Source organism: Anas acuta, chromosome Z (assembly GCF_963932015.1).
Source record: "Anas acuta chromosome Z, bAnaAcu1.1, whole genome shotgun sequence".
NCBI classification, from domain to species: Eukaryota; Metazoa; Chordata; class Aves; order Anseriformes; family Anatidae; genus Anas; species Anas acuta.
In genome coordinates, this window is record NC_089017.1 from 3,737,676 (window position 1) to 3,764,538 (window position 26,863).

The 26,863-nt window shown below is 39.0% G+C and overlaps 1 protein-coding gene across 2 annotated transcripts in view; it reads right to left on the reverse strand.

The window, feature by feature from the left end:
* The window catches only part of KIAA1328 (KIAA1328 ortholog), a 170,940-nt gene that overhangs the window by 55,529 nt on the left and 88,548 nt on the right, over positions 1 to 26,863 (reverse strand). For both annotated transcript variants that reach the window (XM_068666711.1, XM_068666712.1), the window contains one exon: positions 1,885 to 2,570. In XM_068666711.1, the coding sequence (XP_068522812.1) occupies positions 1,885 to 2,570 (686 nt within the window). The remainder of the gene's footprint in view (positions 1 to 1,884; positions 2,571 to 26,863) is intronic.

The window sequence follows — 26,863 nt, forward strand, 5'->3', positions numbered from 1 at the left end:
AGATGAACTAGGTTAGAGCCTCCCGCCAAGGAAGCAAAGGGTATTTGAGCTTAGCTAAACAAATTTTTATTGTTTGTAGCACATAAAATTACCCTGTTATCAAGTGGAAAAGAATTATATAGCCAGAACTGAAATATAACTGTGATGGTTAAGAGATTTACCTGTAAATATCAAACATTTCATTCTAAAGAGACTGACTATTTTTTCAAGAGCAAGCAGACTATATCTATCTAGTTGTGTTTCTTAGAGACAAAATGGCAAATGTGCATTCACCTGCACCTCTGAAAAGAGATTGCAAAAACAGTTTTAGTGCTCAGACTGATCACATATGATTTTTTCATAGCGTTTTTTAAGTAAGTAGAGCTCTGTAAACCTTTTTTTTTTTTCTGGACAAAAAAAAAGGCTAAAATAGGCACAATGGCATTAACAAGCACATCATTATAGAGATACGTAAGGTCTGTTTTTTTCTGGGCAAATGATGCCTCAAAGAAGGCTGAAAATTATCCATTAGAAACAGAACACCAAAACCCTCAGTCTGTATGTCCTTCATATTCTACTTGTTTTTCATACAGAGAGATGCATACACAGAATTAAGGTATTTGATGATTAAGAATCCATCTGTTCCTACTTATTTCTCACCTTAAGTTATAATCCTTTGTTTGTGACCTCAGCCATTTTCACACACATAGTTGTGATTGCGTCTGATAAAACAGACATTTTAAAAGCTAAACAAACACACTCATTTCAAGAGTCTGAGCAGGAAACAAAAGACCACATAAACTACAGTATTCTCTTTTAGAGTTTAAAAAGTAACCAGTGGGGCTGGGATTAAGAAAAGAAAGTGATATATTCCTCCATAGTTATTATAATACACGCATGTAGGAAATGGGTCAAGTGTTGCAGACTCTTGTGGGATGCCGTCCGCAGTCACCACATTAAAATAGTATTGAAATAAGCATTCTTCTGAATTCCTCCTATCGTTTCTTTTAAAAGACTGCTAGATTTTCCCATTCCTTTCCCTTCTTAATGCTGAAACACTAGTATTCAACTGAGTTACACTGGCTAATTCAACTTTTTCTTCCACAGCATTAACCCATTCCTCTCCAGTCCATGTAACACGATAGCAACAAACCAGTTTGTCCCAATTGCTAGAGTCCCCATTTACGTTGTCAGGAAGGTGTTATCTCACCTTCTGCAATCTCAAGGGCCTTTCAGGCTACATTGCATATTTCTATGGTTATTGCCTTTCCCTTCTTCTAGTTTTCCAGCAGGTCTTATGCCACAGTATTGGCATTTACCGCTGCAGGAAAATCACTGAAAAGAAAATGTCCTTTTTTCACAGGGCTCCCTTTTTTCCCTCACAAACACATATATATACTCATACAAATCTATTTTTAAAATGTATAAAACTATTTTCATCTTTTCTATAAAAGACATTTCTTCCAGTTCTTACCTACGAAGGTGCAGTGTTTCAAAACTGCCCTCTGCAAAGACAGAAGAGGAATGCCACATCTATATCATCCCCACTCACGCTGTTCCCTTGCCAAACGTCTATTCCTTAAAATGCCTGCACGAAGATCAAGCTCTCATTTTCTTCTACTGCTCCTCTTTTCCTACCTAGACTTTTAGAACTGCTTTTCTTGTGCCTTTCTTTCTACCACATACTGTTTTCCTCTGCTGCTTTCCACAGCTGTCATGCTGGTTCCCAACAGTATATGCTAATATACTAAAGTCTCCTCTCCCCTAAATCACTGTTAGAGAGTACTTATGCCACAGGTATTGCCTTATCTTATTTTATAAATTCAATTTTTCCATCTTCCCCTTGTCCATGTCTTCATTATAAATTTTTGAATTTATTTTTAAAAATATAAATCTCAAAATCACCTGTTATAATCCATACGGGATTGGTGTAACTGCTGTTGTTTTAGGAGCAGTTTTGCTTCTTGTTTAGCCAACAAATGTTGGAGACGTTCCTTTTCAATTTCCAGCTCCATTTTCTGCAGTAGCAGCTGCTGCCTTCTTTCTTCAGACAACCTTTTAGCTTGTTCTGTTTCTTTAGACCCTGGATCCACGCTGTCATTCAGCCCAGAAACTCGAGAGAGCCTGGAATAATCACAGGTTTTGTGAACGGGCCCAGAATGTCTTTTAGGAACCTGGCTGACATGGTGGCTTTCTTGCACACTACCTGAGCTCCCTACATGCCTGCAGGCACAACCACAACTCATTTGTGGAGGGCACGTGCCCTGAAATTCATTTGCTTTCTGGTCCATCTCCTGAGCTGGCTTTACACGGTGCGGGCTTTTCTGCTTGACTGAGGAAATCATATTGTTACACTTTCTGTGCAAGCCATTTTCCACTGAATATTCCTTCAGACATTCCTGATGGTTGTAATGGATTTCAGTCCCACAATCGTGATTATTCCTGCAGGGCTGAGACAATGCTACACGGCTTGGGCTTCCAGCCTTTGATGCTCTGCTGTTCTTATAAAAAGTTTGTGGTCCCCTAATGGCTAAGTACGAACCATCCAGTTCCAAAGGCAGCTGTTGGCATGAGGCCTTCTTACTGGACACCTGCAATAAGAGAAACAATTCTTGTGAATTACCAAAATTTATCTTTACACATTAATGTCATTGGTTAAACATCTGCCCTCAGAAACATGCTTGCCGTATCATGCTGTTGGACAGACAGCCCCGCTTGACAAAATGTTTATCAAAAGACAGACGTGGACCTGCTATCAAATATACATTTCATTCAATCTACACAAGTATAATAAATGTAAAACTACTGCCTGCAGGATCCTCAGCATAAAATGAGTCACTTCAGAGTATCAAGTAGTTGTGAGCATCTAGGGTTACATAAAATCAACTTGAAGAGTGGCAAAAAACATTAAATGTTAATGTTTGAAAATGTTTAATTTTGAATACCGAGCCAAAAAATCCATTCAGCCACTATAAATACTCTTTGATTGGCCATTACACAGCAGGAGATTTGATGTAAAACATTTCACCTTGCACTGAATGGGATATTACTTACTGCTGGAAATTTGATGAGAGTTTTTGAAATATCTTTACAGAAACACAGATAAAAACCAACTACTTTCTGTAAAAAATGGTTGTACATCAAAAGCTGTCATTTAAATACAAAACATGTTTAAATTCAGCTATAAACGTAAGTGATTTTTCAATTAAGCTGGGCAAGTGATTATACTCTGATAAAACTCTGAAGAAAGAAAGCAACTGTAACTCACATTTGTCAACCCAGTGCAAGCAAATTCTAGCGGTTTCGTGATATTCATGGATATTGTGCAACAGGCATCAAAATCCTACTTACATCCCAGAGCACTATGGTTCATCTAAGCAGTTAAACGTTTGAGTTGTTATGCACATTGGAATAGCAGTGAATCAGGTACTCACATTTCTTTTGCTAGACCTGTGCATTAATTTTCGTAACATAATGAATATAAAATCCTCTGGCCTTTAGAACTTTTCACAAAGATTATTTTACTTTTATTTTTTTTTTAAATTACAGAAGTGGGTTTGTTAAAGATAATGAAACCACTTCAATGAAAGGGGTTTAGCAGTGAAATTTGGTATCCTCAGATGGTGAGAAAACTATTACTTGCACTCTAGCAACGCTTACAACAGATAGGGATGGTCCACAGACAGTGAAAGACAGTCAGCAAGCACCACTCCAGGGGAACTTAAGGATGCAAGCAAGCGTCCAGTGATGATTAGAAGAGAGATATACTCCAAATCTATGCAGTGTTTGTATCTATAATTTAAATTCCTTTTTATAAATAAACAAAATACCAAATATACACTGCTGCCCTTCAAGACAACCAATTACAAGTTTCTTGTAGACTTCACAGAATGTAAATTAACATGGATTAGCACCTGAATACTGATATTTCATTATTTCTACTTTTGTGGATATAAAAATATCCTCTCCACCATGTGATTGAAAGCCAAGGATGTCATGTTTTGCCCCAAAGGGCCCCATGAGTTGGAGGCATTTGCATTAATGTCAGTGCTAAATGTCTGAGGAAAGTCTGGTGCTTGGACTGGGTGAAAAGTGCAGGACATTAAAATATTTTAAAGTCAGAGGGGCTGGCAGGGCAACTGAGCAGAAATGCAACATGCTGCCAAAAAGACGGAGTTTTGTTATTTATTATTTGTAGCATGCCATCCTTGTCTGCAATATTTTCTAGACAAATAAAGGCTACAAAGCCTATTCAATCTAAATTAGACAATACATAAAGGGATGACCAGCAATGGGAAGAGATACTACAGAAAAGGGAAAGGAGGAGAACCTTGCAGTCACATTCTGTCTCTCATTTCCCACCTCCCCTGCTTTTGCTGGCACAGCATTTAGAGCAACAGCACAAAAAGGGGTTCAATGTGTTTAGTGGCCCTGACCCCCAAGACAGCAGAAGGGGGCAGATCCAAAGGTTTTTATAGAGGATGCTATCAGAGCTGACAGATCAGGGTGGTCTACAGAAAAGAATACACCTCACTTTCTACAGCCCATATACAGAAGTTTTACTTTGTGTGTGTGTGTGTGTGTGTTCTGAAAGAAAAAAACAGGTGTAAAACATGGAATGACAGAATTCATTTTAGCATTTTTTTATTGACGGAAGACACAAGAGACTGTTAAGAAATCTAAACACATGAAGTGGTACAAACTAATCATCAGGAGCGGATTTAAGAATAAAGGCCCACATCGCAAATTAACTTCATGGCTGAGACTCCATTAAGAGTCCCTGAAGGCCCTAAAAGAGAGGTACCAGTTAGCATTTGTTGACCTTGGCCGCCATTAAATCTGCCCTGATGGTCTCAGAAATGGCATTGACATTTAAAGACTTCATAACAAGGCGGAGAAACTTTAATGTTATTTCACAGCTACAATATGTTTGCAGGGGGGAAAATTCTCATTAATGTCATCGAATGCGAGTGGGGTTTGTTCATTCCTTTAGAAGAAGGAGGTCATATTAGGTAGAAGACTGAGTTCCAGTTTCACATGCCTTTGAAGGCTCCTCATTGCTTTGCAAGGTCTAACCCTAAAGAAAAATTAAGTACTGGGAGTCAGAACCTAGCCAACAAATTGGTAAGTAATTTGTATTTCTCCATTAATGCTTTAATTCAAGACTACATTTAGATATAGGTTGCAGGGAAAATAGCCTGACTATTGTATTTATGAAGGATCATACGACCACAACATGCCATGACAAACCTGTAAGACGCTGGTCAGGTAAAAGGGAAAAGTAAGGAAAAAAATTCTAAATACTCACCTAGTACCTTGAGTCTAAAGACTCACAAGCATGAAGAATTAGGCAATTTTACAAGATGAGCTTAAGGAAGATATTACCTACGGGACGCATGGAAACCGTGGCGGACCATGATGGAACAGCTGTGCTTTCCCCTCTGTGGAGCTCTTCCACACTTGCTGTATGGTATTTAAAGCTACAACTTCCTTTAACTGAGGCTTAAACAAACAAACAAACTCAGACAGCTCCTTGCAGCATACTGCAAGACTTGATCAGACTAATAATAAGACTTGATCAGATGTGAAACTCTTGCATGGAAACCAAGAGATATTAAAAAAACAGCTCAAATAATCTTTATAAAGGTTGAAAAAGGAAGACAGGTGGGGAGCTCTAAGAAATCTTTACTGCAATCCCAGTAATTTTTGCTCAGGGATTCGGAGCAAAGCTTAAACAAACATCCAGCCCTTAAAACTTCCGACAAACAGACAAACAGCACGCCAGCTTTATGCATGCAGCATTAGGATCTCTGCAAATTCTTCCTGAACGCCGCTTGTGTGCTCTGCAGCGTTAATAGGCAGCACTGGTAGAGGAGACGCGTTCAACCACTGATTCCAGCACGCGGGGCTTTGTCTGGCAAGGGCTGAGCTAGTAGCAGATCAGACCTTACAATCTCCACACAGGCAAGGTCCCGACAGATTTCACTGGTAGCTCTGCATGCACAAAATACGTTTAAGAAGCAGCCCCAAATCATTAGCTCGGAAGTCTTACGCTCAGAGGACAAAAGCTATGGTCCTTGCATACACTGGGAGAAATACCAGTGTATACCCAAAGTGGAGGGAAGGTTAACAGCAAAACGCCTACGGATCTCAGCAGGGTCAGAGTTTAATCCATACCACCTGGCTTTCACAGTTCACAGCTGAGATACATTTGAATGCAGGGAAAAAAAGAGACAATCAACTACAATTGCTCTTGATGGTATTTTGTGTGCATTTCCCTCTGGATTTTCATCTGGGGGTTTCTTTAGTTGGGGGGAAATGGAAAGGAACATGCAAGTTCAGTGCATGGGGCAGAGAGCCTGAAGGAATTCAAGAACGCAGAGAAGCAGCAACCAGAAGAGAAGTACAGGGATTTAAAGATGTTTCAGGATGGAGGAAGTGTTTCAAAATGGGCAAATGAGAGACTACCACACACAAGGACACCTTAAAGAGCGTCAAGGGCATGCATTAGCGACCTAGCTGACACACTCATTAAGGTATATACATCCTAAACCTGGAACTCGGTCAACACCACGCGCTGGTGATGTATGGGTCTCATCTGAATAAAGCTTGGTTTGGGGTTTGCAGATCTATCAACAGAATAAGCACTTGCTCTTGTCACTGGAATAAGGAGAATATATTACAAATAAGCTCAGGTAGGCTATCGGGGCAACAGAAAAGCCATTTTAAGAACGACTATTTCAAATGATAAGACTATTTGAAGTGCATTACTAGTGATTAAGGAGCTATTCTTTCCAACAATCCGTAAGAATTTATCAAGAAGAATGTAAAAAGGTAAAGATTATAAAGTAAATTAGTAGGATATATTGAAGTCTATCATTTTTTTCTCTTTTAAATCGTATAATCCTTTATTAAAATCTCTACCATAAATAACCTAATATCAGTCATTACAAGGTGCCCAGTTAATGGTTCGGAAACTGTCTCTGTCAGTACCTAAGATAGATGCAGTGGATAACTCAGAAGGTAAGCTGACCATTTTTCAAGAAAGAAAGCAAGCACCATTTTCTGTAGTAATTATGTGTAGCTATGATTGCCACATTGCACTGAATAAAGCAAGTGGTCTCAAGTCAAAGAAACAATATGTGAATGACAGTCACAAGCCTGTATTTTTCCTGTAAAAATCTACCGAACTCAATATACTGAACAGGTGTAGCAAAACAAAAATAAAAATAGGATCACATCACACAAAAAAATGAATCTATAGCTGCTAGCTGACAGCAGAGGAACACCTCCTATGTTTCTGCTGCCTTTAATTTTTTTTTTTTCTCCCCTTTGTTAAGAGGGTTTGAGCTGGGATGCCAGGTGCACAAAAAACCTGCATTCAAAGTGGCATGTGAGCATTTGCTGGCACTCAGCTATAAGTGTATATTTTGCATTCATAAACATGCCACCCTTCTCTCCAGCTACACAAATATTGTAGATAATCTCTAACAAATGCTTCCATTTCAGATCAGCAAACTGGTTTTACACTGGCTGATAAGGCAGTCATTAATAATACAGTGCTCCAAGAAAACTGAAGTGAGGCGTCTCTGCATTTAGTCTTGGAAGTCACTGTGAGCAGAATGCCCATTAAGCCCAAACAGTAGCTACACATGGCAATGCAATACCTGACCACTAAAATTAAGCAAACATGTTTGCTTTCAGAAACAAAACTACACCAGACCTGTTTGCACTACAGAAAAATGCCACTATACTAATCTTGACAGCAGCAGGTCTAACTATTAACATTCAATGTGCTGCCAACATTATAAAAACGAAAAATCACAATCTTGTGACTTCAATTTTTTACTTCTGCCCTTTATTTTACTGAAGAATCAGTAGTTCAAGACCTAGATAAATATTTCAAAAACTATACTATTTGTGAGCAGAGCGGGTCACTACCATTTCCCAGTGCATTTGGAGTTCATGTGAAATAAGGGCAGAAGAGTGATGAGCTGCATTTTTAACACGGGCATACACAGAATAGTTGTCTAGCTGATAGGGAATGCGTAATGCAACATCTGCACAGTACGCCTTGCCAAAGCCCCATCCCAAATAAATGTAGTGCATTCTCCCTAGTGCAATTAACTCTCATACTCTGGCAGGTTTTGCTAGAAGATCATCAAGGTAGATTACCTTCCAGCATATGAACTAAATACTTACAGGTGTTATATCATCAGTTATTACTTACAAACTTCTGCATTTAACAAGACATCCAGGCAAATGAATGATCTAATTTATGAATTATTTATAAGAATTTCACAGCATGCTCCTGGCGTCATCCATGGCCTTTTCCAGGTCATATGACACCAATTAGAGCTGAATTTTAAATTATTCAATAACCTGAACTCTCTTGTCATTTAACATATAGATATCAATGCAGTAAACAAGTTAAGTCTAATGGGCCCTGGAGGTTTGCGTTCCTCCGCCCATCAGCAGCAGAGGCTGTACGCTACCGCTGGAATAGAAAATAATAGAATGCAGCAGTCAAAAACATTTGCAAGGTTTTAATAAGTTATTTTGGCTCCCTTAGGGATTTTAGTATAACTTACAAGCACTGAATCTAAAACATATTAAAGTCCTTAGCTATGTGCTTTTAAAACAAAATTAGGACATAGCAGAAGAGCAAGTCTGACACTAACCCTAATTTAGGCCCTTAATTTGAAATGTAGTGGAAATTATGGAGTAAGCAAGATTTACTATACACAACTCATTACCTTCAGGCTTTCCTACAGTATAGCCAAAAATAGCCCCTCTCCCAACACATCTACACCTGTCTGTAAAGATAAGGCTATACACAGGGAAATGGAAATGTTAATTTAACAGCTATCAGTTGGCAGGTATACCTTGCACTCCTTAGCAATTGGACCTCCACCATTCTTCTGTCCTAAAAATGCTGTGGTGATCTCCGCTAGAAACCCACCTGAAATTGGGTATCAGCTTCAAGATGCAGAATGGCAGAGGAAAGGTTAAATGACCTGTGTGGCATGTTATAAAAAAAAAAAAAAAGAGAGAGAGAGAGAGAGAGAGAGAGATAGCCCCCAAAGCACAAATGTAGTAGAAGACAACTTAAAATCATTTCCATTACATGGAAAACATTAAAATGTTTTCCATGATGACTACAAGAAGATGTCAATGGCAAAGATAACAAAAGATGAACAGCACAATCAGGTAACTCATTCCACTTCCGTCTGCAAGAAACACAGAGCAACCATGCCAGATCCTGGTTCCGGATCGGTTACCCTCAGATATCTCATGAGCCTGTGAGCATGGCTGTACGACCGAAAGGAAGCATGCAGACCCTCTACGTACTCCCCAACTAACCTAAAGAAGTCCAAGATGCATGCCTGAAAACTTCTGAGATTGGCTGCAGCTCAACACAGGCTAGCACCAACTGTATTATTTTTTAGTATCCGTGCCTCAGCTTTCTGAACACTGCTGCATTAAACCCTAAACATACTCCCACAGATAGCTCCTTGCAGTCCCCTGTACTGGAGAACCCAGTGACCCCACTCATCCACACACAATTTCCTTTACACTCTCACTGTTCAGCAAGGATTCAAAAAATTCCTGAGCAGCATACATCTGCAAGAGGAAAAGATGGAAAGGGGAATGTTTAATTTATCCTTTTAAACACTAGCAAGAAGTTCTCAAGCTGCTGCTGTCAAATAAATGCCAAAAACCCCAACAATATTGAGAAAACATCATGCCAAATGCATGAAAGCACACCTATCCAAATTACCTAGCCATATTAGGAAGAATAAGGATTTAGATAAAAGAACAAAAAACTGGGTATCTGCTCCCCAATCTTAGCATGGGAAGGGGCTGCAGGAAGGCATTTATATATATATACTTTTATATAAATATATGTGTGTGTGTTTGTTTGTGTTTAAACTTTTTAAGAAAAATAGCAGAGAGGGAGGGAAAAAAGACAACTGCTTAATCTCACAGCACACATTTTAAGAACATACAAAAATAGCTATAAGGGATTTTATTTTGGTTAGCAGCCAGAAGATTTAGTTTCATTCCTACACTGGGCAGCATTTGATTATTTCACATTAAGGTTAGTAACACGTTGGATGATAAGAAGGAAGTTCATATTGGTTTTCATTAAAGAGTAATATCTACCATGTATTTGGTCCTTCAAGGTAACTTTTTCAAAGTTATTTTAAAAAGCAAACAGTTTTTTACTTGGAATCACAAGTTTAGCATATCAGCAACTACACATGTTCCCAGCTACTGCCAGTCTCTTTAGAATTCAATCAACATTTGCTCCAAAGTCATGCTTTCATAGCTCCAGACACAAGACAAAAGGGCAAATATACCGTGACCCTTCTAAATAGCCCTGATTACTGTGATCAAACAGAAACCAGATACTTATGTGGATAAGAAGGCGTAGAGTTTGATGTGTGAAGATTACCGCAGGAGTAGACATTGAATCAGCATTTGCCAACATGTACCTTGCCATGACAGCCAATATCACCTTTCCCCTGTATTTACAGTAGGGATAACTGTGGTACCCATTGGCCAGTGATGAATTTTAAGTGCCAGCCACTGTTCACTCGGAAAGATTACCAGCAAGTTTTACTTCCTTCAGAAGTTGTGTGTCTCCTACAGAGTCCCTGGGTACGGACACAGCCTTTGAAATTTGCTGCGTGAACAAAGAAAAAAGATGGAAGACATTTAAGAATTAAAAGCATGTGCAGAAGTAGCAACAGTGTTTCGGGGAAAAACATACAACTCGAAAGTTATTTAAATAATACAGAAATCCCACAAAGGCAAAAACAGAGGATCTTTTGACTTTAAAAGAGCGGAAAGGTGTGCCCAAGTGAAATAGTTCTGTCAGGAGTGTCCTTGCAATACAAGCCAGCCAGCATTTAGATTCTGCTAATGATCCCATCTCTGGGAAATAATTCATAAAAAGTAAACAGTAATTTTCATGTGCCTGCCCTTTTGATCTTACATTTGTAGGGAGTATCCTGAGGCTAGCTGTGGGCGCCCCCGTGGCTCTGGCTGATTGACCTCTAATCTGCCCCTCAAGTAACGATCATGCCAAGGAATGACAACAAGAGTTGCATGTAAGCAGACATTTCAATGCAATCCCATTAAAGACAGGCTGACTCACTTCATCTTGTCAAAGTAGTAGCTGCACGTAGAAGAAATAAAAAGCTTTTTAGAAGGACTTTTTCATTTGGTAATGATGCTGTACCTCAGAACGGCGACTGGAACAAGACCCCCGCCAAAATCCAACTAGTACATCACTTTATATTAACCGGCCAGAAGCTAGTGCAAGACAGAAAAACAGGCAGCCCTGTGACTTGGTGTTAAATAGTCTTGATAGTCAAAAATTAAAGTTCTTGAGACTTGTCAAGTCAGAACCACTGCTACGTCACCTCTCCACGTTTCAAGAAAGCATATATGCCACATATCAGAAAAGTTCTCTAAAGGCATAGATGCTGACTGCTCGCTGTCTCCTCAGCTTTGAGAGGACAGCTTGCATGCTTTTACCCCACACTGTCCTGCAGTAAACACAAGATGGCATATATCAGGTAGCTTATGTCTCTGTCAGTAGGAATGAAGCTGAAACGGCCAGTCCAGAGCGGCTGACATGCAGAAACTTGCTGTCATTGCCAAGGTGACTAAGCTACCAGGAACAACTTCTTTAAATAAGGGAGTGGGGAAACTACAAGTTAGCCTGCCAGTGTACACAGACATGGAAGAACAGACTATTTCTATTTTATAGTAACACCGAGAAAAGGTGTATATTCTCAGCACACTCAAGTGAAGAATGCAACATATGGATGGATGAACTGGTAGACAGGTAACTCTGGAGGTGCTGCCAAGGGGCTTAAAAGGCAAAGAGTCTTCTCCGGATGGTGACAGAGCTCCACCGTGGGCAGACGTTACACATATATTATGCTTCCAGTTTCTGCTTCAGTCTTTCCGTAGTTTATACAGCTGTTTAATGAGAGAGCTGTCAGATTCTCTTGCATTAACAAGCGCTCCCTTTCTATTGGAAGGCAACATCTCAGTTTGCAGTCATACAGGAATACAGTTAACATATTCCTATAGTTATATTGGAAGTCCATGGAAGTGCAAAGAGCACTCTGCAAATGGAAAGGACATGGACGTTTTTGACTAAGAACACATGTATCCAGAAGTTTTGTGCAAAATACAACAACCCCCTGGAGAAGGTCCATCCAAGCTGATGCACAGTGTGATATACCTCAATCTGTTACCTAAACTGAGTGTCTGCATCAGACAGGTGTGCCCTGAGACCTCTAAGCAACAGAGGCAAACTGTCTCACTTGAGTCTGGGAGGTTGGGCTCTCTGTATGTGAAAGTTCATTGTCCTCTTGGCATACGGGCTGTGATTTCAGCAAGAAATTAAATGTTTTCCATTTGGCAGACTTGCAATATCTTTAATATGTTTTAGAGTTAGAAGTTGAATCAAGGAACAGCAGCAGGCACAGAACAAATAGCAATCTCCCGTTCCCTGGTGGTAAGCCAGTTGTTTCCTTTTGTAGCCCACCATGCCTCAGAACAGTCTCAACACATTTGAAACACTACACAGGATGTCCTAGAAGACTTTCCTTCTGTGGCTGAAATTCCTTAAGAGCTGAGGTCATTCTGCTGTGGGTTTAGTACTGCTGCAGGTAGACAGCTGACAGCAGCAAATGACCTCTGATATATCAAGCTACAAAGATCAACTTCCTCTTGACCAGTGGAAATGATCTTTTATAGTCCTGCTTGATGCCGTAAAGTATAGCAATGGTATCACAGTTATTATTTGCATAAAATGGTCCTAGATGTGGTGTAGAGCAGTTTGACAGTCCATCCTGATGGGTTTCAGCTGCAGAATATTGATATAAAGGCTCTACTATCGTTACCATAGGCCATTAGGTTGTCTGAATGGACATCCATCACTACCAGCTTGTGTGAAGGAGAACATTAAGTTAAAAGGGCATGACCAAGCATAAATTGAGAGGCCTTCCACTACTCCAGGACAGCAGTGACCTTGTGAGGCAATCGCCTTCACTCTGAGATACTGCAGTCTGGACAGACAGACCAAATAAAACCCATCCAGAGGTTTACTAGAGGTAGTTTAGTATAGAAAAGCTCATAAGTGTCAGCATTTTCAACAGCCTGAATGAAAATCCTTGCAGAAAGCCGGCATTTGTCATAAGCACACAAAAATGCACAGAACTAAACATTTTCGGAGCCTTACGTTAATAATCAACAAAACGCTATGCCCTGCTTGCAAGTCTTAAGGACAGGAGACAGGGAAGGACAGTTTCCAACTCTGAACATCTTAGTACCATGTCTGCAAGTTAAAATGGAGATGCAGAATTTCTTTTGCTATAGAACAATAATTTTATTGTGCTGTGCCAATCTAAGAGCACCAGCTCTACAGCTATGAACAAATGTTATGAACCTCTTCTGCTCTCTTTCCAACCTGCACCCTAACATTTCTCCATCGTCAAAGTTTGTGTGTTTTTTCTAAATGAACTTATTTTCACAGGGAAAACTGTAGAAGTTTATATTTTTGTATTTCACTTTTGCTTGTTTATCATTCCCCTGTTTCTGAACTCAATCTGTATAATCGTTTGCACAAATGATGAAAGCAGAAAACAACCTGTGATGCCAAGAAGTATTGATTTTGGAAGTTGTGGCAAAATTCAAATGCAGAGTGTAAGGTTCCTAGGCTACTCCTTTGGATAATGTTGGTTAATAAATGTATTCTGAATATCAAGCTTAAGCCTTCATTATTCCATCTGAAAGAGCTGCACTTCAGCTCTTCTTCTGAAACTCTGGATTCAACAAAGAATTGCAAAGCTTTGAGGCTGAAAATCTCTAAAACCACTCACTGCCAACTTTGATGGGAGCAGAATTAGGTCAACAGCAAAATTCACTCCCTCCAGAAACAGAGTTGAACCATCCAGTTGAACACAAAGAAATTTTCACTGTGTGTTTCTACATCTGTAAAATCCTTTGGGATTTGTAAATAGTAAGAAGTTTTGTTTACAAATACTGTTGTAAAGCACAAAGCTCTATCCTGCTGGAGAAGCCAAAAAGAGATTGAGCCTCCCTCATAGTTAAATATTAAATGACTGCATCTTTTCAAGTGTCACAAGCTTAATGGGAGAAAAGAAGATATGAAGTTGCAAGTATTCAGAAGAACTGAGTGAACAAAAAAGATGAAGGGCCAAGAGTAAAGAAAAGAAGAAAGCCAAATCACATTGGTTCAGTCAGGTATTTAAAATGGGTTTTCTTTAATTAGCTAAATTATAATACAAATTAAAACTGAATTTCTTGTTCACCGTATATTCATTGGAGAGGAGGGGATGCAGCTGGCTATTTCCAGAGGACTTCAAGCTAAAACAGACTCAGTTTTGCAGGACTGAACAGGAGCCAGTTTCCATCCTTCTCAAAAGATCGAAAACCAACTTGGCAGCAGAGAGTCTGACTGCAAGCTCCATCTCAGAAATACTTATGAAGCAAGACAAACCTGTGGCGATTGTGCCTGAACTCATTAAAATCACTACAGATTATTTAAAGCCCTCACGCCTGACATTCAGGTCCTTTATCATGCTTTTAATGACTGGGAAAAGAAGCTCTAGACATAGGGCAGAAATTAGGGCTTTCAAACTGTAGCTGATCGTTAAGTGACCACTTAAAGGAGTTTGGTGCCACATGATATTTTTGGCTTGAAATGTTAAATTAGGTTGATTGTAGAATTTCACTTTGTTTTTGAAATCTTTTCTTTCTGATGACAGAACTGTTGATGTTACAAACGCTCAAGCCCAGCTTTCAGTCTGGATAATGACCACAAGCAAAGTAATCAGATCTCTTGGATCTGTGTCTGTTTCATGATATAAGATTAATAGTTTCATGCTGATTTGCCATTTCCTAGAGTGGTGTTAAATTACAAATTTACGGGGGGAGATAGGGGGGATGTGTACTATATGAAACTCTCAGAAAAGGGTATAACCAAAGCATGGTTATCATGAGATAAAACCATAAAACAATCACAGCCCTTGGGGGACCAGGAGCTCTGTGCAGCCTCTCATGTGTCAGATCATCATAGGGTGCCTGGTTATTTTATGATAAGATTATCTAACGTTAATCTTACCACTAGAATTGCCTGCAATAAAAATGTTACCAACTTTCTAATTTTAATTACTGGGTTCCTGAAGATAACTACTTCAATTCTGTTAAAAAAAAAAAAAAGGCAAGAAAACAACCACTCCCCATGGCTTCTCTGAATCTGGGAGTACTTCAAATATCAAACTTGTGGATTGGATGACTTTCAATGTCTCAATGTCTTTAATTCTGTGATTATTAACTCCCTTCTTCCCTTCTATTTTCACCTACGCTTCTATACAAAGAACAGTATTATATCGATATATGATAACACAATATCTTCAATTTCTTTCCACAAACTGTACCCAAAAAAATGCTTACCCATTAACTCTAAACAAATCCATAATCCATCTGTAAGTACATATTTTTATAACCATTCAGAAAGCAAAAAAATATTTCCTAACTCAAAATTGTCAGCATAATGACCTCTGGCTTAGCCAGCAGAAGTCGCAACCACCACCGTAGCACATTCAACATCAGAAGTCCACAAAATGATTCTCCGGATGAGGTTTCTCTTGAGCAATCTCCTCAGGACCCACTACAAATTTACCAAAGAAAAGATCTCTGGTGTCAGATGCATCAACCAGTGTTACAACACATACACACCCCTTGCATTATACTCATGCCTGCAAAGCTTTTCTAGCAAATCTCTTTCTCCCACTAGTCAGTGCACAGTAGCAGATGACTGCAGACCCATACAAGCTATTTATCATCATAACACTCCAATTGCTGACAAGAAATTTCAAAAGGAGGTATTCTGCAAAAACCTTTAGGGAAATGGCTTGCAGGAGCAGCGGGGGGTGGGTTCCTCCAGAACAAAAATGAACTGCGACATTAAATAGACAAAAAAAACTGAAGCAGAACTCAGCCAGTTCCAAGAACCTCCCTTTGTTATCTCACAAAGAGTGATCTGCTCCAAAACCCCACTCCTATCGGAGATCCCAGTTAACTCATTTATAGTCCAGTTTGGGTCATTCTTTTTATATTTTTAATCAAACCTCATTTTAATCCAACTAAGAATGTTGTGTTACAACAGAGGGATACAGGGGGAATCTCTTATAAGAGTTGTAACATTGCAAAAATAAAATTTTAAAAATTATGTCCTAATCACTCTGTCACTGGTTATTTTCACACCATTGTAGTTTTCTGTAAAGAAAACTAAAGAATAAAACCAGTTGAAGGCAATTTTAAGAATCAATTTCTCATGTTACTCACTAGCATGGTACAATTCGCTTATACATCAGTTATTTTCTATATGCGTACATAATCTATTGCCTGCATTTCTCCTGTGCTTTTAGCATAAAAATGGTTAGAGAAAAGTCAAGATGTGTATTTCTCCTGAGTTCACCTGTTCCTGCTGTTTGTTTCTCACCTGAAGTCATAATCCTGTCTTTGACATCATAATCATTTGCACAGCCACCAATTGAGATGTCACAAACAGAGGATTATGGCCAGGTGGGGAATAAGCAGCAGGAGCAGATGAACTCTTAAGAAACAAAAATCTTGTTTTCATGCAAATGTCCTTCATAATAGAGAACAAAAGAACAAAGGAAGAAAAATACAATGGAGAGAAAATACTAGAAGCAGGATTGTTTCTAAATGCATGATCTCCCTGAAGTTTCCTCAGAGGAGTCAGCTGCTGATTAACAACTGCATAAATCATTACAAAAATAAAACAAAACTTGACATCTGATGATTGAAACCCCACCCCAACCCCACATACACATAGTTCTCTACTCAACAGGAAATCAGCAGAAATACTAGGCACTTGGAAAGAACTTGTAACCTTTAGAGGTATTTATAAACATTATGCCTGAATATTCCTGGCAGTAAGTAAGCACAATTATCCTTGTTCTATCACTAAAGACATCGAGGTAAAAAAAAATACAAGGGGACACCCTCAATCCTGGTCACAACTGGACTGTGGAGCACATAAGCATTAAAAAATTCAAAGCTGAAAGTGGCCCAAATTTCAGAGTACACAAATCCCATAGGTTTCTACTCTTCCAGTCCTACAGGAGGCTGTTACAGAAGGGCTTCTCTGGGCTCCAAAGGGTTAAGAGAATAACAAACTTTTTTTTTTTTTTAAAGAAATCATTCATAATTAATCTCTCTAAAATGGATTCTAGCTATCAATCTGAATGCCGATATTCAGTCACTACCATAAACAAAAAATAATTTAAAAATAAATAAAACTGCAATCCAGATCCAAAACAACTGAATCTTATATGTAAAGAGAAATCCAACTGGTTACACTGATAATTCTTAAACTATAACATTGCAGCAAACAGCATCTACCAGAAATTCTTCTGGTTCCATTTCTAGCCTCTCTTTTCATTTAGCTTTGGCTATGCAGTGCTAAATTGTAAATTGGCTAAATGGCCATGTTCTTGGCACTGCTGCTATATCCATACCAGCAAAATCAGTGTTTCTGCACCACTGTAATTAATAAATATAAGAAATCAATTTCTGGGAACAGTCAAAAAAACATGGTGCTCCATATACTTGTGTTCTGCCTCAGTATGGTCTGTGATGATGCTGAACGTATGCCATTAAATGTGACAGCACAGATAGCCTACAGCTCAAACAATTCCATCATCTGCCTGTATTCCAGTTCCCATAGAGTCTTCTGGACGTATCCTGTCCAGACCTTGTCACAGCACAGCAGATGTGGCAGCTCATTTCCTCAGCAGTAAAGCAGGGGAGGAACCTTAGTATAAAAATTCTACCTTCTGTCCCTTTATTTTCCCTTCTCCTATGTACGGTGCTAAAGTATCCAGAGTATTTCAAGTTCATTTAAATTGTCCAGAAAGCCTCCCTGAAAATAAGCGTGCCATTTGACAAAGGAGTTAATTCAGTTGAAAAACTTCCTGGCTTTGCCAGTAATCACCTTGTGCTGTGGAAGTAACCCCCCCCCCCTTTCCTCCAAATCTGAGGCAAAAACAAGCACAGTTAAAAACAACATTCTAGCTTTTAAACACTAACAGGCATGAGAGCAGACTGCTAACAACGCATAATAGTCTGGATATCTGTACAGCACAATTACATTTGAAAAAAAAACTAAGTACTATGTATGACATTTATTCATGACTTCAAGTAAATGAGTTGCTGAATAACTCGAGGCTAACCTACGATTTTGCAGTTTGATGGACAAACACCTAAACATCCAAACTAGATATTAACCGAACTGTAATTGCTCTCAAGTTGTATTTAGCTTTGAAATCTGCTGCTTCCTCTTCAGACAGCAAAAAATGTTTGGCTGCCCTAAACCACACTAATTTTCCCAGGCATGCCAGTCCAGTTTAATAAAAGATATTATGTCTACCCAGAAACCTTGTCCTGCATTTGCTTTTACAACTACGCTGTATTTCTTGAAATAGAAGCCTTATTCATCTGAGATGCGTTTCTGAGCATCTGCTTTAAACCTGTTGTTTTCAGATTTCAGTAGATTAAAAAATGTTTTGTTCTTGTACAAATTTACACGTTACGTGTTAATGATTCTGTATTCAGAAAGCAGGTATGGATATTTAAGAATAATCAAAAGAAAATTGCTTCACAGAAAATACATTTAAATTTCCCTCTTTTTTAAAAAATATATAGATATATTCATAAAGGCTGGCAGCTTGCTAGTAACCACTCTGAATGAACAAATAGATGTTTAGCTGTTTTCATGTCGTACTGGTGGCAGTTACCATGCTCTCAAAACTTCTTCTATTCACACTGGATGCAACAGACATAGAAGAACATGGTTCAGTTAATAGCAGGTAGCAAGCATCTTGCAAGACACAGTTTTATCTCACTATGCTGAAGCTTCTCATCTAATAGGAAAACACTGATACTTTTAATTTCATTTTTCTAAGAATTTTCAAATCTGTACTGAAAGTAGCTCTATCATTTGGAAAGAGGAGCATTGTGTTTGTATTGAATCTTCACTTTTAGATGGAGGGAACACAGGGTGGAATCAATTCCACAGTAAATATACATCCAAAACCTGTATTTCCTTAACACCTTTGTAAGGTGAGCAGCATCCATGCTGACAATTACCCACTGAGAATACCGAGAGACAGCCTTTAGATAACATACTGCAGCAACAGATAATGGATACTCTAGGAAGAGGCTGATAGAAAAATGCCAGTTAAAATATTTCAACACCAAGAAGACAGTAAACTAAGAATGAAAAACCTCCCATTAGAAACATAAGCCAACAACTACATCATCCTTTGCAAAGGGTTGAATGAAAAATAGAAGATGCAAAAACACACTTGTGAAACCAAGGCCAGCAGACCAGCCCACCATACCTGCACATAGTCCAAAGTATCACCATTTCACACTTGGCTACTGGTTTCTGTTGTTGAAGGGAAAAGTCTGCTAGGTAACAGTATAACCGATGTGCCTCCCAGCCAAAAATCCTCACTATTATAAAACTGATTGCTAAGCAGAGCTTTAAATAAAGTTTGGAAGTGAAATGCTCTCAAATGTTAGCTTGTGATTTCTGAAATTAGAGGTCAACTCTATTACCCCTTGATGCTTGACTTCTGAAATTCCTTAAAATATGGCACTTGCTTCCTATTTTCAGGAACGTACCTCATGCAGTCAAGCACATGAAGTCAATAAAGGTGTCTCTTCGTCTGCGATCTGAAGCTTTATTTTTCTCACTTATAAATTACAACTGGTTTTAGCATTGGCAATCTCTGCACACATTTGAAATGCACTTCCATTTTCCACGTTGCAGAGCTATATGGCTTAGTAAATACATGCAATTTAGGTTCAAAACCATAGCTCCAGGCACTACACATTGAGAATTTTATATTACTGAAAATTAATGCCTTTTTTGCATATGCTTGAGCAATAAATTAAAAAGCTATGTCTTATATGTATCAATTGGGATTTTCTTAGCCTTCATTTTTAAAAAGAATCATGCACGGAGTTGCATTTCAGTTTTTTCTCTTGGCTTTTAATAAGAGAATATGAATTTATTTCAATTCAACTAACTAGAACTCTAGGAGTCTCGTATTTTGTATCGAAATTTGTATGTGTTCAACTGCATCAATAACAACCTCTGAATTCAATTCTCTGACAGAAAAAAAATTGGCACCTGCTTGTACTGTACTCACAGCAGTGCCCAAGTCACACAAAGTAATAGTCATAATTTCTTTTAGCACAGAAAACTACAGCCCCTTATCAGAGTTGGGTGGAAAATAAATGAGTTTATGATAACTGCTGGAAGGGGGGCAACAAGGGCTAAATAACGCTTTGAAGCTGGTCTCTCTTGAAGAGCTCGATTCCAGCCTGAATTCTCCATCCTCCCATGCATACGCAGTATGGAAATACTTCCCTCCTGGCACAGCCTACTCAAGACAGCAGGAGGCTAAGGAGGTATGCAGGATTTTCTTAGGTCACACAACGAGGGAACTGCTGTCTGCATTCAGAAGAGATGACTAAAACTGGGCTTTTCCTTTGGAGTTTATCTTTCAGGCCCCTTGACTGTTCTTGCTTTACCTCAGCTTGCTACCAGAATCATCCCTGCAGTTACTTTCGCCCCATCTGTGATGAACAGCAAAATATCATAAAACAGGCAAGTTCTGCCTGATACTCAACCATGGGGCCTGTTTAGCAGCTAGAATCTAGCATTTACTCACCCTGGCTCTTACCCAGTGTATGTTCTGACAGACTTCGTATTTGGCTAGCTACAGTGATGCACATGCACACCTATTGATTGCCCAGCCTTTACTCGTGGATTCCTGCCATTATTTGGAGCTATCCCATTGCTCACTTGAACTTCGTCCTAGGCATTTGGTTTGTATTTCACAATGCCTGACTTAGCTGAACCATTAGCTGGCCATTCCTGCATCACCCAACACTGTTCAACTTTATTCTTCCTGGTTAAAAGCCTCTGACGTAGTTTAGCTCCTCTGCAGCCGCTACTCATAACTTCTAATATCCCTTAGGTCCACATCTACCACCACTACCTTCAAAACAGGTACAGCCCCACAGCTGTTTGTGACCTAAACCTTCAGACAAGCCAAGGATAATCTGGCTCAAAGGTTTGCTGAGGAACATAAAAGCTGCCACAGCAAGTCAGAGCAAACACTGGCCCAGCCATGGAGCTGGTCTCGAGCCTACCACCACCTCAGATGAGGAACCACTCTTGGTCCTGAGGTGCCACTACCCAGGGCACTGCCTGCAGTCCCCACATTCACCGACAGCTTTGTTGTGACCCAAAAAGGGCCTGCCTGAAGGCTTACAAATATCACATCTTTATATATGTGAAGAGAGGAATAAAGCTATGAAAACCCAAACCCAGTGCCTTGGGACTCTGGAGAGCTGGCTACGTTTCCTGCCCAGATGACAGACTGCACATAGGATCTTATGCAAGTCATTTATTCTCATCGGATCGATTTTTTAGACAAAACTACAGCTATTACTGAATGCTTATTGAAGGTGCATAAGAAATAGAGCAAGAGTTTTGCTTTCTGCTTGCTAATGCAACCTCACAGTTTCTGTAGCTTTCTCATGTCCACCTCAGACTGAGCACTAACCAAGATTTGGATGCTGCAGTAGCTTAAGTGCTCCTTAAAGCTAAGGATATAGCCGAAGTGGCCCAACAAATGGCCAAGAAAAAAGCCTGGAAACAGCTGTTGATTTTTCCTGCTAACCCAACCCTCACAACACAGAAGGAAGAGCCTAGTGCCAATTTACCCTAACTAGCCGCGATGCCAGGCCAAGCCATACAAGACTCAGGCATCACCCTGAGAAGCAGCAGGCTGACTCAAAAAAAAAAAAAAAACACTTGAAAAAGACATCTTTAAAACAAATTTGACTTTGGATATGCCTTTAATTTTTGCCATACATTAAACAAAAAGAAGAGAAAATTCAAAATGAAGTTTTTCCTTCTCCTACATCTTACTTGCTGCACTCAGAACATGCCTCTGCTCCAAATTCAGATTTAAACTTAGGCACATTCTGCTTCAGAAAGTAAAACTAATGTGGAAAAGATCAAAAAGAACAGTCAACATGTAATCTAATATAACAGTTTTTGCTTTCCAGGCAGAGACAGAAGAACCAATTCAGTAAACCAGCAGTGTGATACAACATGGACAATCTATTTGCTTATTTCCCTGTGAAATTTAAGAGTTCATATGGTATAATTCCAAATAATGCATATGATTTCAGCTAATTTACTTTCAAGTTCATAGTAGCTTGAAGTTTCTGTGCTTTGGATTTGTGATGAGAACAGTGTTGATGATCAACCTTTGATTTAGTTGTTGCAGTTCAGCACTTACACACAGCCAAGGACATTTCAACCTCTCGTGCTGCCCTGCCACTGAGGGGGATGAGGGTGCACAAGGAGCTGGGAGGGGACGCAGCCAGGGCAACTGACCCAAACTGGCCAAAGGGTTATTCCATACCATACAGAATCATAGAATCATTTAGGTTGGAAAAGACCCCTAAAGATCATCAAGTCCAACATATGACACCACGCTCAGCAAAACTTAAAAATATGGGGGGAAGTTTGCCAGAGCTGCCTTTGCCTGGGGACTACGTGGGCACTGGTCAGGTGGTGGTGAACTGTTGGTTTGCTGGGCTTTTTTGTGTCACTTGTTTTTCATGGGTTTGTTTTATTTGTTTTCTTTTTGGCTAACTTTTACACTTTCGATTCTAAACTCCATCCGACTGGTCTGGGAGGGCAGAGTGAGCAGGCAGCTGTGGGGTGCTTAGCCACCTACTGGGGTTAAGCCACAACATTTATTTAGCAAAAGGAACACAAATAATTATGTAAGTTGGAAGAATTTGAAAGTAGGCATCACTTTCTACTTCATAAGGGCAATAAGTGAGCCAGGCTACCCTGCTTGTAAAAGAGAGATCTAAAAAAATTATAAACATTTTTAGGAAAAGGGAACAAACAAAACCAACTTTATTCATTCACGTTCCAAAAGAGTACATACAACTTATAAGCGAAATTAAAATGAAAATATATGTGTGTTTTTTTAAACCTTCAGACTGCATGGAAATGTATCTTCCTTGTGTTTTTCCAGCAGCGGAATCTCTCTGGAACTGGAGCAGTTCCAAAACCTTCCGTTCCCACAAGACTTGATCTCAGCAATGGAAACCTTCCTACAGTCACCTTTTTGAAGGTAACTTTCAAAGTCTTTCCTATATTACAAATATACTAAATGCACCAAAACATAATTTTCTCTAAATAAAAATGGTATTCATCAAATCTTCATCCTATTATCCCACATTCTCTTTTGGAACAGATATGTCAATAGAACAGCATCGTCAATCAATCAGATAGATTTTGAGCGTATCCACAATGAATCTACCCTGCAATAAATTGGCTTGAGTCATTTAAAAACTCATATCTTAATGTTAGGAGAAGAGAAATTATTATTTTGATCTATTCCTCCTCCCTTAAAGCACCTTGGGCAAGGGCTAAGCATTAAAAAGAAAAATAACCAGCAGTTGTATTACAGCAATCAAGCCTAAATAAAAGTGACTGATCAATCCAAAGGAAAAAAATATAAAATACATCATTCTATATAAAAACAAAACAAAATAAAATAACCACACACACAAAGATTTTAAGTCAAAAGTTTTCAAGTGTGTCAAATGTGTTACAGTAATTAAACAAGCAGACAGGGTGCCAGAACTGTAGGTAGTTAAAACACTCATTTTACCCCTTCTCTGTCTTTTTCTCTATATTAACAAACTGTTTAAAATTGTATTTAGGATTTTTCTGTTAAGGTGTTTTCCAAGAGCACCAGAGGAAGTGAAAAGCCAGAAAAGGGTACGGGGGTTTCTCTGTTAGCATCTGCTGCTCCACAACAAGAGAGCCCAGATTTCTCTCCTTCCTTTTCATTAAGCAGAATTCACAATTCCTTTTCAGAAACTATCCCCATTACTTTTCTTCCTCAGTGCATGTTGCATTACTTCTCTTGGATGAATCCTGTCTATGTTGTACAGCATCCGAGCTCAATTTAAAAGCTTGTTTACCTTCATAAAATGGATGTGCCTGAACATACAGTTGTCACTTAAAAATATCATAATTCAGTGCAATTCCATCAAATTGCACCAAGCAATTACTTAGCTCAAATTATAAGGAAAAATAAGGTTTACCAAGGGACATTTTTTTCTGGCCATATAAAATACATGGCTGACATTATAGCAATTAGTACTTTAGGAAGGTGCTGAGGAGCTGGGTGCTCTCAGCTTTCACCAATTTCAAGTCAAGAACATTCAGTATCTGCAGTATTAGTTCAAGCCCAAGCTGAACCACTTTAGCTGAATATATATTTAAACACGTAAAGTAAGCTCCAAGTGCAAGTGAGAACAGCAACGTGCACAGAACACAATTAAGAGGACTGGTTTCCCCAGGCAGAGGATCGATCATCTGTAAGGGAGCAGCAAATTACCCTTCTAAGGGCTAACCAAGAAGCCCTCCAAAAGAATCCCAAGCCAGTATTGCCTTACATGAAGGCACACAAACCTGCTTCTAACCCCTCCAATACTGTAAGATCCTCTTAAGATGTTCCCCCAAAGTAACTTTTAGACTACATCTATCATTCTGTTCAAATCAATTCTCTTCAACACATTACACAAAGGAAGACTGGCAGAGATACAGGTGGCATCAATGACAGCACCATGAAGACTGAAAAATTACCTCTAAAAGGGTTTGAGAAGAAAATGCTCAACACTATTTCATATCACTGAGACTGAAACAGAGAGTGCTGTTCTATAACACTCTTTCAAAGTAATACCAATAAAAATAAAATAAAAGAATTAAGATATATTAATGATAGCCTGTAATTTACAACACCAATGAAAAGGTTAAAAGACAAACTCTTAAAAAAAAAAAATCTCAGTATGCACTATAGTTAACACCAAAGAACAGAAAACAGTTATACAGGATACTACAAATACGATGAAACAGGAAATAAGGGCTGAATATAAAAATGCTTTTTGATGGCTTCCATTGCTTCTTATGGAAGATGTCTTCCATGGTTTGCTAACTTTCATGCTATTTAGGCTGGAATAATGTTAAATATATATATGGAAGAAGAAAATCCAATAACGGGAGCTGGGGAAGAAAGATGAAAGGTTTGGTCACACACAGATTGAAAATACAATGGTTAGATGAACAAATACAAGAAATCTGGGAGAAAACCAGAAACTGGGAGGAAAGAGGTGGAAAGGGGAAGAAGGGATAGAGAAAAGCTTTATTTATCTCTCACATTTCTGAATTTTACCTCATTTCTCCAATTCAGTGAAATAAAGTGACAACCACAAAGTAGAATTAACAATCACACACACAGAGACAACAAATACGGATTCAAAGCAGAAGATCAAATAAGAAAGTCTTTCTCTTTCCTGCAAATGGAGGATGATGACAATTCAAATGAAAAAAAACACAGCAAACAATATTCATAATATATGGTTTCCGCAGGCTACAGAAATCATTGCGAGGTGCTGTAAACTGCAGAGTTTTATGACATTTTTTGGCTGAGTTCATGATTAGGAGATTACATAAGCTGTTTATTACTTGCTGCAGCCTATGGAGCGCAGAAAATGAACTGGTCATTTAATTTACACTAAATTTGTACCAGATAGCAGAAAAAGCAAAGCAACTCACTGAAGACAGAGCAAGCATTAAAATGCTGCCACTGAGAAAACAGCATCATTTTCCAATACTGTGTTGTACAGAGAAAAGAAATAGTTTGGCAATTAGTATTTAAAAAAAAAAAAAAAAGCTCTTGAACTCTGCCTGGACCCATGGATTAATGCCTAGCAACAGAAATGGCTGCATGTGTATTCACATACACGTATGCATGAGCATAGTGGTTGTGGATGGACGAGGGAAGAGTTTGAGAATGACATGGGGGAAGGGAGGAAAAGAATGGCAATTCACTTTTCATGTTTCCCCAAAGTCTCAACTAGAACTAATCAAAATGAATTCATCTGAATGTCTGTGATGGCCAAAAATTTAGTCACACACAGTCTGGCTGTCCAAATGAATGGTGAGGAAAGGGCTCACATCAATCAGCTTCATCTAAGAAGATTGGCACAACTTCAATAGGGATTGACAGAGTTCAGTGCCTGCCAGACTGATGAGCCAAAGCACCAAGCTGAAAATGTTCTGACTATTCATAATGACACTGCAGTCTAGGGCCTTTGATTAATTAATTCAGGAACTAAAGCATTCAGTTACTGTAAGAAGAATATTTGGGGTAGCTGTTTCTCACCCCTTACAGTACACGAAGCCCACAGCCCACCTGCCTGCACTCAAGCCTGTACTGGCCCCGTTACGGGTGCCTCGGACTGCTGCTACCTCCAGCAGCATTGCTGTGCGGGGTCTAAGGTACACTGCAGTTCCTCTCCCTCCCTCCAATAATTTCCTTTCCTGCAAAATAAATAAAACAATTGCAAATGTTCAGTGACTTGCCTTGGAGAGATTTTGCTAAATGAGCCTTCTTCAAGCCACAAAAAAACATTTGTCTTAATTGTTACTAATAACGTTATCTTTCAGCGCTCTCCAAAAATCTCTGACCAACACCAGGGCTGTAGAACAGCACTGCTGGAAATGTTGCTAGGTTGCGTTACACATGCAGACAATTAACAGCTTAAAGGAAAAAAAAAAAAAAAAAAGGCTGATCATTTTATTGCATTATTGTGCAGACAGAAGAAAATTCATTTTCATTAAGAT